This window comes from Doryrhamphus excisus, linkage group LG10 (assembly GCF_037039965.1).
Source record: "Doryrhamphus excisus strain RoL-2023G ecotype Guam linkage group LG10, RoL_Dexc_Guam_v1.1, whole genome shotgun sequence".
In the NCBI taxonomy this organism is placed as follows: Eukaryota; Metazoa; Chordata; class Actinopteri; order Syngnathiformes; family Syngnathidae; genus Doryrhamphus; species Doryrhamphus excisus.
Window position 1 is genome coordinate 16,126,626 of NC_136366.1, and position 12,846 is coordinate 16,139,471.

General features: G+C 43.3%; 1 protein-coding gene across 14 annotated transcripts in view; it reads left to right on the forward strand.

Annotated features, from left to right (window-relative positions):
* tjp2a (tight junction protein 2a (zona occludens 2)) overlaps positions 1 to 11,438 on the forward strand; it is a 35,293-nt gene extending 23,855 nt beyond the window's left edge. For 6 of the 14 annotated variants that reach the window (XM_078794216.1, XM_058062326.2, XM_058062244.2 and 3 more), the window contains 21 exons: positions 31 to 805; positions 961 to 1,064; positions 2,333 to 2,486; positions 3,305 to 3,416; positions 3,706 to 3,839; positions 3,927 to 4,005; positions 4,097 to 4,247; positions 5,546 to 5,654; positions 6,520 to 6,739; positions 6,872 to 7,059; positions 7,126 to 7,221; positions 7,296 to 7,375; positions 7,527 to 7,737; positions 8,716 to 8,816; positions 8,913 to 9,137; positions 9,229 to 9,333; positions 9,472 to 9,681; positions 9,812 to 9,826; positions 10,002 to 10,079; positions 10,855 to 10,940; positions 11,041 to 11,438. In XM_078794216.1, the coding sequence (XP_078650342.1) occupies positions 31 to 805; positions 961 to 1,064; positions 2,333 to 2,486; positions 3,305 to 3,416; positions 3,706 to 3,839; positions 3,927 to 4,005; positions 4,097 to 4,247; positions 5,546 to 5,654; positions 6,520 to 6,739; positions 6,872 to 7,059; positions 7,126 to 7,221; positions 7,296 to 7,375; positions 7,527 to 7,737; positions 8,716 to 8,816; positions 8,913 to 9,137; positions 9,229 to 9,333; positions 9,472 to 9,681; positions 9,812 to 9,826; positions 10,002 to 10,079; positions 10,855 to 10,940; positions 11,041 to 11,197 (3,390 nt within the window). In that variant the 3' untranslated portion in view covers positions 11,198 to 11,438. The remainder of the gene's footprint in view (positions 1 to 30; positions 806 to 960; positions 1,065 to 2,332; positions 2,487 to 3,304; positions 3,417 to 3,705; positions 3,840 to 3,926; positions 4,006 to 4,096; positions 4,248 to 5,545; positions 5,655 to 6,519; positions 6,740 to 6,871; positions 7,060 to 7,125; positions 7,222 to 7,295; positions 7,376 to 7,526; positions 7,738 to 8,715; positions 8,817 to 8,912; positions 9,138 to 9,228; positions 9,334 to 9,471; positions 9,682 to 9,811; positions 9,827 to 10,001; positions 10,080 to 10,854; positions 10,941 to 11,040) is intronic. The other 8 variants (XM_078794217.1, XM_058062253.2, XM_058062271.2 and 5 more) reach the window with 6 other exon arrangements.
* The last annotated feature ends 1,408 nt before the right edge of the window (positions 11,439 to 12,846 follow it).

Consider the following 12,846-nt stretch of genomic DNA (forward strand, 5'->3'; position numbering starts at 1 on the left):
TTTGGTGTGAAATCTTCTGTTAACGAACAGACAGTCAAGCGGCCAAGGAAGGTTCCTGTGAATGTTATGAATCGTCCCGGATCACCTGACGATAGGGTCTTTAACAACGACTACACTGACGATTACAACTACGACCAGGACCGCCGCAGTGTTTACAGTGGCAGGCAGGACCATAGCCTGGAGAGGGAAAGAGGAGGCTACATGGATTCTGGCTACCAAACACGTGAGCGCGAATACGACAGAGACTATGACCGACACGACCGGGGCAGGAGTACGGAGAGAGACTTGAGTCCAGACCAGCAGTACCGGAGAGATGGTAGCAGAGGTCGTACGTTGGACCGAGAACGTAGCCCTGATCGCCATCACAGAAGTGAGCATACACTCAGCCGTGACTACAGCCCAGACAGACGATACCGTAGCGAACGCATGTTAGACCGAGATCACAGTCCTGATCGGCGATACCGCAGCGAACGAGCCCTCAACCGTGACTACAGTCCGGACAGACGTTATCGTAGTGAGCGCATGCTCGACCGCACCAACAGCCCCGACCTGGGCTACAGACGGGACAGTCATAGCCCGGGACGTAGCCGTGGACGTGACCACAGCGTCGAGCGAGGACGAGATCGAGTCACGAGCGACACAAGAAAATATGACGAGCCGTTGAAGCGGGGTGGTAGCAGGGACCGCTTGGATCGCTCGCCTTCACCTGCCGCGATGCCCATCCCCATGCCACGCCACGCCAGAGAACTGGAGCCACTGGAGAAACCTCTGAATGTGCTGCTGCTCAAGAACCGACCAAACGAAGGTGAGATAGTAAATCAACCATGGTAGACGCAACACATCCAGCGAAGAACTCAGAGAAATTGAATAATACTATATTTTAATTCACACTTGATATACATGGTAATGTTGAAAGGCCTCTAGTCTATGAAAATCACATGTTTGTTGTTTATGTTCCAGAGTATGGCCTTCGTCTGGGCAGTCAGCTTTTTATCAAAGAGATGACCAGCACAGGACTTGCCAGCAGAGACGGAAACCTACAGGAAGGAGACATCATCCTCAAGGTTTTTTACTATTAATTTACTTGTTTTACTGCTTTACTGTTTTAATCAAATGTCATTAGGGGTGTCACAAGATCTGGCAAGTCTAATTCAGAAAAAAAACGTTTTGTGGGCACTAGTCCAGGCACGATAATTCACTCATTGATTTTCTACCGCTTATCCTCACAAGGGTCGCGGGAGCCTATCCCAGCTGTCTTCGGGCGAGAGGCGGGGTTCACCCTGGACTGGTCGCCAGCCAATCACAGGGCACATATAAACAACCATTCACACTCACATTCATACCTATGGACAATTTGGAGTCGCCAATTTACCTCGCATGTTTTTGGAGTACCCGGAGAAAACCCACGCATGCACAGGGATAACATGCAAACGCCACACAGAAATGGCATGAGGGTGGAATTGAATTTGGGTCTCCTAGCTGTGAGGCCTGCGCGCTAACCACTGGTCCGCCATGCAACAATAAATGAAAATGAGCTGGATAATTTTCATTTTCCATGTCTGTTTTCGTTGTCTCCTGCCTCCAAACAGGCAGGAACAGAGTTCACTCTGTGCACTGGTTTCAGCACCATGCTGTGTTTTATCCATAGAACAATGGCATGAATAGAGTGAACCCTTTTGTCAGTCATACAGTCTCTTTGTCTAGATGGGTGGAGGTGAGGCCGGTAGGATATATATACAGTACAGAGGAGAGTAGCCTCATGCAAGGTAATATAGTCAAAATTCACTTAGTATATTGCAATATACATTCTCGTAGACCCAGTCTCGTGTATCGTCTCTTGTGACACCCCTAAATGTCACTGTACCAAATATTGTCCGTATTACATGAAGCTACAAAGAAAATGCCATGCTTGATGAATAATGTTAACGACATTAAAGATACTGTTTATTGTAATTTCAAAGTTTCCTTTTCTGACAGTGAAATGCGCCGCATTAGGTGTACAAATCCAATATATCCGGATCATATTGCCCTGCATCTAAAATGTCTAAATTGGCAGTACGATACAAAGAGACCATTCCAGACTGCCATTCTCCTTATGTCTGGCGATGGTCTACTTAAATGACGGGTATGTCGAAAATCGCTTATGTTGACAACCGCTTCTGTCGACATGAGGCAGCCAAGGAGTGGGGCATAGACTTGAGCAGGTTCCACTGCATATAAAAAATACAATTCTTATTCAACCTTTCTACAGCCCATAATAAAGAACCCCAATGAATACATGTCCATTGCTCCTTAATGATGTAATAACCATGTATGTCCTCCTTCCTGTCAGATCAACGGTACGGTGACTGAAAATTTGTCCCTGAGCGACGCAGGGAAGCTCATTGAGAAGTCGCGTGGGAAGCTGCAGCTGGTGGTTCAGAGAGACAGACAGCAAGTGCTGATCCGAGTCCCCCCGATGGTCGACAGCGACTCAGAGCTTGATGGTGAGAGATATTTGAAACTGAAAAGCAGCAGGTCCTATCCAGTGTAAAGGCAAATGTGTGGTTATCCTCCTCATGTATAAACCTCAACACTTATGCCACAATCAAGTATGGAACTATTGCTATTGTACTGTATTTCTCCATCAAATCTGTTTTCCCATCACTGAATAAAAACTGTACTTCCACATCAGTTTATAGTGTTCTTTACCATCAGAGTTTTCACCAAGCAAAAAAAAAAAAGCAAAACATTATGAGCTAAGGGGAGACTACAAATAATTTCCTCTCTACCTTCATGAGAATTCTCTTTTATACCTAGTTTTAATGTCACATGACCAAATGTTGTACTGTGATTGGTCCGTTCCAATCTAGATAAGTGGTGTGAATGGATGTTTTGCTCACCAAACATCTGCAGGGAGGGTGGAATAGCCAGAGGCCCTGTGACCCACTTTGTCTCTTTTTGGGTGTGTGTGTGTGTGTGTATGTGTATGTGTGAGAGAGAGAGAAGGTTCTCACCCGCCTTTGGCAGGGTGAACTAATCCACCACCATAATCCAGCTATTGGATATGACAGAATTTCATCATGTTAGGTTTCACACCATACCAGTCGTGTGGTTCTTTTGCTTAAAAAAATCAATAAGCGCTGTATTTTTCTATAAAATTTGTATGCAATCAAGCTTTGATAATGCATGTAATTAGTGGAACTACTGGACTTTGTATGACCTGAAACTGTGGACCATAAGTTGTCTATTTACACATGCATCGGTGTATTTAAGGGTAAACGATGACACCACAATAACTTCTTTTTAACCTGTGCTGTTGCAGATATATCTGAGATTGAGTCCTACCGCTCCTACTCCCCACAAGATGACAGACGGGGCCATCATTCAGACCTTTCCTCTCATTCCTCCAATGAGAGGCTCAGAGAGAAGCCCAGGTATGCAGTTGTCAAATCCTTTATGAAGTGTACAAAAAAAAAAACACTCAGCTTTGGGAAATGTTTTACTCATTCAAAATGTCTGTTCAATGTCTGATAGTGATCCATCAGTGAGCCATCATTGCAATGTCTGAATATGTATTAGTGTGTGTAATGCAGTAGAAATCAGGATAATGCAGGATTATGTTTATGTTTAACTAAGCTCTGAGACCATCAGCCCAATTGCTATAATGTCGATTAAAATTGTCTTTCACCTGTAGACATGAATCAATTTAATTTCTTTTGTTAGTAGAGAGGACCCACCAAACAGGCTGGCTAAAATGGGCGCCATGCCGACCCCCTTCCGAGGTCATGACAAAGCTGTGGAAGATGGACCCCCACTGCCTCCTGAAAGGGAGGAGCCACGGCCACAAACACCACCAAGTAAATCTGTTTCTCCATCTCATGTGAAATATACTTTAATGTAAAGCAAAATATTTACTTGTTTCTGTTCTTTTTCCGCACTGCAAGCAATAGCCGTCGCCCCGAAAGTTCACACTCTTCCAAAGGTGCCACTAAAGCCAAGCATAGAGGACCTGGATGTGTACGGGTCAGTATATCAGATATTGTCATGTATAAGAATCCTATTTAGTTTTGGCAGTGTTCTACTTTACAAACAGGGTCTTGTTTGCTTCTTATAGGCCGAACACGGTGATGGTGCGTTTTCAGAAAGGTGACAGTGTTGGGATGAGGCTTGCAGGAGGAAATGATGTTGGCATCTTCATTGCTGGGGTTCAGGAAGATAGTGCAGCTGAACAGGAAGGTCTCCACACAGGAGATCAAATTGTAAAGGTGAGTTTTTTTTTATATATATTTTATATGGTAATGGTTTTATTTCATGCATCAGATTACAATTGAGTGCATCCCATAATCAGTTCACAGTTCCACATGTCCAAAAGGAGTAGGAAGAAGCAAAGCTTATTCAATCCTACCCCTCCATTTGGTACTTTTGCAATCAGTAACTGTTACATTTGTTCACTTCCTGCTTTCCATAATACGGTTTAAGGTTTTTTTTGTTTTTTTTTTGTTTTTTTTAATAATCCACCTCGTACTTCAGTACGAGGTGATATGAGCATCCAATGACATAATGTGTACCATAGTAAGTGTCAATATAGTGATATATATAGCACATCATGACTGGTTCAAGACTCTTCATCCTTGTATTTAGCAAACATCAACTGCTTGTATTGTTTCTTGAATTGGCTCATCGTTGTGCATTGTTTGAGGTCCTTACTCAATCCATTCCATAGTTTGATTCCACATACTGAAATGCTATGGCTTTTTAACGTAGTCCTAGCATAGAAGTGTTTCAAATGTACTTCTTCCCTGAGATCATATTTCTCCTCTCTTGTAGAGAAGTATTGGATGACATTTTTAGCTAATTGGTTGTTTTTAGCCTTATGCATTATTTTAGCTGTTTGAAGATGAACTATATCAGCAAGTTGAAGTATTTGTGATTTTAGAAATAAGGAGTTAGTATGTTCTCTGTAGGCGGCATTATGAATTATCCTTACTGACCTTTTTTGCAGTACATTTAGCGAGTGAAGATTGCTTTTATAGTTATTAGCCCATATTTCCACACAATAAGTAAGATATGGTAGAACCAGAGAGCAATAAAGAGTGTGGAGTGATTTCTGATTGAGAACAAATTTTGCTTTGTTCAATACTGAAATATTTCAGGCATTTCTGACAAATATTTCTATTACAACTATAACTCATTCATTCATTCATTTTCTACCGCTTATCCTCACGAAGGTTGCGGGGGTGCTGGAGCCTATCCCAGCTATCTTCGGGCGAGAGGCGGGTTATACCCTGGACTGGTCGCCAGCCAATCACAGGGCACATATAGACAAACAACCATTCACACTCACATTCATACCTATGGACAATTTGGAGTCACCAATTAACCTAGCATGTTTTTGGAATGTGGGAGGAAACCGGAGTACCCGGAGAAAACCCACGCATGCACGGGGAGAACATGCAAACTCCACACAGAGATGGCCGAGGATGAAATTGAACTCTTATTGTTATTGATCTATAGTCCAAATATTTAGGCATATTCTCCACACTGTTACATTTTGTCATCTCAGGTGAACAACATGGACTTTAGGGGTATGGTCCGTGAGGATGCAGTCCTTTACCTCCTGGAGATTCCAAAGGGTGAAGATGTGACCATACTTGCTCAGAGCAAACCTGAAGGTATAAATCTCAAGTTATCACAAATGTAATTGTGGGGGGAGGAGACAGTTTTTTTCTCTTGTAATTTTTACCATCCAAAAACAATGTTATGCTATCTTAAAGATGTGTTGAGCACTAGGACCAAGCGGAGAACAGCTATGCAAGCTGAAGCCTGCTTCCATTTATACAGCCCCGTTTTGTTTTTTTTTGTTTGTTTTGTTTTTTGCTTCGTGTGATGAACGCCTGGACTTGCTCAATGGTGTTTTCATTAGTTGGCCAGAGTTTGTGCTCATCTGTCACTGTAAATAGTTTTCTTGGCCATTTGATCCGCCTGAGTCACATCATTTTGATACATATTAGTATTAGATGCTTCTTTTCCAATAAGATATTGTGTGTGTTTGGACATTTTCAAGCATACAATTAAAAAATGTTGCGATGGTATTTAGTACACTGGTCACTAGTTGTGACCAGCCGCCACCACATGAAGTACTGTCTAGAATAGGACATTTTTAAAAAAGAAGAAGAAGGAACTGTCGCAATGCTAACATGTGTCTTGTGTTCTGTTATTATGTCGGCTATATTGGGTAATAGGAGTGTAAAGTTGACTATGGGGTGTTATTTCATGTCTAGAGGGTGCTAATAATGTTAAAAACGGTAATTGAAATATTGAAATAGATCGAGGATAGTGCAGGGCCGGGAAGCAAAGCTTGTGGTAGACCAAAAGCAAAGCTTTGGAATAGCTATTTTTGTTTATTGGTGTCAGGGGGGTTACCTTCACACATTGAGTGTGTATTTCCAGCCTCCTCACCATGTTTTTTTTTGCATGCCTGTGCATATGGATGCATTAAAAAGACTGATTAGACTTTTACATTTCTTTGTTTTTCAGTTTACAAAGATATTTTGGCCTCTGGTAGAGGTGACTCTTTCTTCATCAGGACCCACTTTGAGTATGAAAAAGAAGCCCCTCAGAGTCTTCCTTTCGCCAGAGGAGAGATTTTTAAAGTTACAGACACGCTATATGACGGCAAGCTGGGCAACTGGTTGGCAGTGCGTACAAACAAAGAAAACCAGCTGCTGGAGAAAGGCATCATTCCCAATAAGAGCAGGTCGGTTCAGTCTTAATCTTGACGGAAATATGGAGCAGCTGGCCTCAAATGAGGCTGAAGCCCAATTTGCTCACATGCCAGGTGGAAAGATGAAAATACAACTGTCGTATCCACTTTGGTTTTGCATCACAGAGCAGAGCAAATGGCCAACGTCCAGAATGCTGCACGAGCTGCATCGGGCAACGACAGAGGAGACTTCTGGAGGTTGCGAGGACAAAGAGCAGCGAAGAAAAAAGATCTTCGCAAGAGTCGAGAGGATCTGAGTGCAACCCCAGTTGCCACGCGATTCCCAGCCTATGAGAGAGTGGTCCTGCGTGAAGGTGGCCCAATTATTGAATGTTCCAGTCTTTGAATGTCACTGACAGTTTGCTTTGTATGATTTCCAGCTGGTTTCAAGAGACCTGTGGTGATCTTTGGGCCCATTTCTGATGCTGTCAATGAGAAACTGGCCAACGACATGCCGAATGAGTTTACTGTTGCGAGTAAGTGTCGAAACGGTGGTGATTGTCTCTATGATGGAAAAACAGTACAACTTTATTTATTTTCCTCTTAAAAGAAACTGAGCCAAAGGATGCTGGAAGCGAGAAATCATCCGGAGTGGTGCGATTGAACACAATCCGACAAATCATTGAACAGGTATGGTATTCTATCAATACAGTTTGATGATGCTGATCAATAGGGCTGGGACTAACATTGCAGTTTTGATTCATAAAAAAATAGCTTACACCAACATTGATGCAGCAAAGTATATTCAATTTGAACATGGTTTTTTTTTTCCATTTCTCAGGAAAGTCACGCACTGTTGGATGTGACGCCTAAAGCTGTTGACACCCTGAATTACACCCAGTGGTATCCCATCGTCATTTTCCTCAACCCTGACAGCAAGCAGGGAGTCAAGGCGATGAGGAACCGCCTCCTGCCTGGATCCAACCGCAGTGCACGCAAACTTTACGAGCAGGCAGTCAAGTTGAGGAAGACCTGCTCACACCTTTTCACTGGTAGGTTTCTATCCCGGAAGTATTTCCTCATTCAGTTGATGCAGTTGCAGTAGCTAAATGTATTTAAGGCTATCTGCTTGTAATAGTGCTGTTTTTTTTCTGGACTCCAAGCAATGTTTAAAAACTAAAGCTAACTAAACTAAAGCTATAGAAGCTGAAATAGGTCACATACAGCAGTGATTTTCAACAACTGTGCCGCGGCACACAAATTTGCCGTGAGAAATCGTCAGGTGTGCCGTGAGGAATTATTCAATATCACTTTTTTTAATTAACATGTATTAATAATTTTCTGCAAATATTATGTCATTGGTGTAAAGACTGGCAGAGCAATGTAATATTCGTCTGTGTGGCAACACGTAGCTGATCACCTCGTTCCTCTAATAGACTTAGTGATGCACGTGAGAGGTAGTGGTGACATTTTGTAACATTGTTGGTTAAATTAGTATGCGGATCAAAAGGATCTGCTGTGGCGAGTCCGTAATAAAAAATATAAAAAAAGTTGAAAGAAGCAAATAATGTTGGTTATTGGTGTGCCACAAAATTTTTCCAACGTAAAAAACGTGCCGTGGCTCAAAAAAGGTTGAAAAACACTGACATACAGTATATGGATTCAATAAAAAAAACAGTTTAAACCTGTTTAACAGGTGCATTCCAATGTGTAGAAATGTATCAAAGAGCCATTTGGGGTGCTGGGGCCATCCCAGCTGTCTTCGGGCGAGACTGGTCGCCAGCCAATCACAGGGCACATATAGACAAACAACCATTCACACTCACATTCATACCTATGGACAATTTGGAGTCGGAGTACCCGGAGAAAACCCACGCATGCACGGGGAGAACATGCAAACTCCACACAGAGATGGCTGAGGGTGGAATCGAACTCGGGTCTCCTAGCTGTGCTAACCCACGTATTACCAATACATGCATATTACCAGACTAGCCTGTTTTTTTTTTCTTCTTTTTTCCATGGGAATTCAGACACTATTGACCTCAACTCGGCCAATGACGCTTGGTACGGTAGCGTGAAAGATTCCATTCGAGAGCAGCAGGACAGAGCCGTGTGGGTGTGTGAGGGCAAGGTGGGTGGATCCGTATATTCCCAAAAGACACACTCTATTTTGCCCCATATGCAGAATCGTCCCATCGTTTTCATGTCTTGTCGCTTCCCGTCACAGTTGGATGGTTCGGAGGAGGATGTCGATCTCCATGATGACCGCATGTCATACCTGTCGACGATGAGCGCAGACTACCTGAGCATGGACAGCCGGCTGACCAGCGACTACGACGACACAGCCGATGAGGGCGGGGCTTACACAGACAACGAGCTGGACGAGCCACTGGACGAGCCCCAGCCTGTGTCGGCCATCAGTCGTTCATCAGAGCCCGTGCTACCTGACGAGGTGTGTGGTGGGGAAGCCCTTCAGGATATTACAACCCAACCCTGCCAACCCTCCTGTATTGTGCGTGTGTGTGGTGTTGGTTTTTGTGTAGAAGCCCCATCCTGAACCCCGGGCTCGTATGAGAAGGTCAGGCAGCAGAGAGGCGCTGAACAGAGAGCCCAGTCCTCCCCCTGCTTTTGTCCCTGAACCTCCTAAGGTGAGGGTGCCTCTCCACAAGTGTTTGTGTTAACTTTTAATACAAACACTATATAAATATGAAGCAGGAATTAGAAAGTAATGAGAAAGGACTGTAGATGTTTCAGCTTCAGCTCATGTGTTCCTCTTCCTCTGACAGGTACGCGCTCAGACCCTGACCGACACATCACGCAGCTACGACTCGCACTCCAGCAGCACCATCAGCAGCGATGCAGCGGGCGTTACCAAACCGCCGCCTCCCCCTCCGGTGGCACTGAAGCCCACCATCGCCCGCCTCAGCCAAACATCCGAAGATCAGAGCCCGGAGAAGGAGGAGGATGACCCTGCTAACAAATCCTTCCTGGGCAAGGTTGTTTTTAATCTCACAGTGTTTGCATGTTCTTCACATCTTACCGACTCGTTCAATCTACTTGGTGCTACTTGCTGCATCTTTATTCCACTGTCTTCTCTTATCATTTCCACGGCTTCTAATGTGACAGCAATCAAGGGAGCAGGTAATTGAACGTGTGTCTTCAGCTGTGGCTTCAACAAGAAAAACATGACTTTCATGCGTTGGTCTTTTCATTCCATTCACTCCAATCGAAAAGATTCCATGTCAATACGTAACATGGACGTCCTGGCTGAGTGGAAAAAAAGGATTCACGTGAATCTTGTTATGTCTTTAAAAAGATTAAAGCCTTCGAGAAGATGGACCACCTGGCACGAGCTCAGAGGATCCTTGAACTGCAGGAGGCAGAAAGTGCTCGAGTAAGTACTTCCTGGATGGATATTATTTCCTATGGGGAAATACTGCTTCAGTTTTTGTGAATGATAAACCCCACACATGACTGATTTCAGGATGCTTTACTGTTGGAATGACACGGGACCGATGCTAGCGCTTTTCTCCTCTGGATACCCCAAACAATCAGAAGTCGGTCCCTGGATAGAAGTTGCCCTTTTTAACGCAGGCCATTTTCCAAAGCTTTTCACCTCGATCCTGCAGCTAAACCATCTTTCAAAGATAGGCCACACACTTTCTAGGACGCCGTTGATGCCTACAAAAAGAACCCCTCTCCTTGAAGTTCTTAATGTGATGAATGATTGGTTTAGGTGTCATCCAACCAGCACCAATATCCTTACCAATGTTTAACAGAGGAAAAACAAAGATTTCAAGCTCCACCTCCTTTTCTTTAAAGCTTGACAAAGTCAATCACTATTTGTGACGGGGCTGAAATGCAGTGGAAATTTTATTTTGGAATGTTGTTAGTATCTTAAGTTATTGGCGTCCCTGTCCTTATCGAAGATGTGGGTGATTGAGGGTGGTAAGCTTCCATATGGCTGCACATTTTCAATTTGGGGCGTTTTAGGTGCAATATAAGTGCATACTTATGTTGCACACTTATGCACTTAAAATGCAAAGTGGAAGTGTTGCAGCTGAAGCACATCCTATGAGTCCATGCAGAAGGAAAATGTCTTGGGGTGTTTGTTTCCCCTCTTTAAAGTCGTTGTGACATATCTGGGTCTTGTTGCTTTCGCTCCACAGTTGGAAATCGCCCAGAAGCATCCGGACATCTATGCCATCCCGATTAAATTGCCCAAACCCAATCTCAACCGTCCTCAGCCAATAGGGTGAGCGTGTGGGGTCCGTTGTCCATTTATCAGCCCTTACTTTTATTCACTGTGTATGTGTGTGTATTTGTGTGTGTGTGTGTTTGTGTGTGTATTCCAGTTCCAGCTCCAACCCTGAACCACAGACTCCATCCAGGCAGCCGTACCCTGAGAGCAGAGGGCATGAAGAAGACGAGGCAGAGTACCGCAGACAGTTGGCTGACAGCAACAAGAGAGGATACTACAACCCCCAGAAATACAAGGACACCGAGTTGTAGTACAAGTAAACCTTCGTTATTACACACTGATCCACACAACCTATTCTAACTACACATGTACTGTATTCAATGCCAGTCCGTGTATGTATGTAGTACTTTTTCATCTTCTTCTCGTGTCATTTATAGTGAGGAGTCAAGCATTTTTTGTAAAAGAAGATAACCTGGTGATCTTTGCGGGCTTCTTTTCTCCTAGAAATCATGTTACCTGTCTCCTCTTTGTGCTTGTTTAGGGTTTTTTTTTTAGACAAAAAGGTAAATATGTATTTTGTATGAACATCAAATTGAGGGAATCAAAGCAGTTTTTTTTTTTTATTTGTCGGTTCGGCGATGTAGTTTTGTCATATGATGTTTTTTTTTGTCTGTGTGTGTACCTCTACTTTGTTTTAGGAATGTGTGTGTGTGTGTGTGTGCGCATTCTGGAAAGCAGCACAAATTAAAGTGCCTTAGTCATAATAAGAACAAATGTTTCATTAGATAACCGAACCCCAGAATTTCTTTTATTTGTCTTATAATCTTTTAAAAATGAATCACTAACAAGGGCAAATATATTCAGAGTATATTTGAAAATCTTGAATAAATGTTGTTTTTTTTTTTAGTTATTTCAGGTACCAGATGTGTACCATATATAACGTATAACTGTATATTTTCTTATCTACTTGCAACCATCCAAGAAAATGTTCTCTCAAGTTAATAATGAGACAATCGTGGTAGTTTTTTGAAATGTAGTTTGGGGGGTTTTGGGCTATGATAGAGGATTTCAAATAAATGTTTGGGTTTTTTTTTTTTTACATGAAATTTGGCTGTGTCTCAATTTCCACACTTATGCTAGCATTTTGAGTGCGGGACTAACGAGTATTAGGGCCACATCGATAGGAAATATGAGAGTTCGAGAATACAAAAGTGTAGTAACACAGTGACTTATGTTACCTTTGGCAAAGGTAATGTTACGACAAAGTGTTCGATTAATCAACTTGGAATCCGCGCCCTTGGGAACAAAGTACGCAGTGTACAACGTACATATTCATTCATTTTTCTACCGCTTTTTCCTCACAAGGGTCGCGGGGGGTGCTGGGGCCTATCACAGCTGTCTTCGGGCGAGAGGCGGGGTACACCCTGGACTGGTCGCCAGCCAATCACAGGGCACATATAGACAAACAACCATTCACACTCACATTCATACCTATGGACAATTTGCATGTTTTTGGAATGTGGGAGGAAACCGGAGTACCCGGAGAAAACCCGGGAGAATATGCAAACTCCACACAGAGATGGCCGAGGGTGGAATCAAACCCTGGTCTCCTAGCTGTGAGGTCTGCGCGCTAACCACTAGACCGCCGTGCCGCCCTATAGTACATAGAATTATAGGGCATAGAACTAACATGACCTATGACGCTCAGTTTTCGACCCTATTTGTATTGAGTTGTGGACTCCTATAGAGCAGCTACACACAATAACGCATAATAAAGGTCCTCTTTAAACCATTAAAGTTAGTACTCAGTGTACATGGCACCTTATACTGTACATATCGAAGGTACTGACGGAGGGACAGTATTGGATTTGTGCAATTCTGAACTGGTTTGAGTGCATAACTGAGAAGCGCGGTGAGGAGCTGAGCGTTTCATGAAATGATTCCAAGCTACACTAGCTCG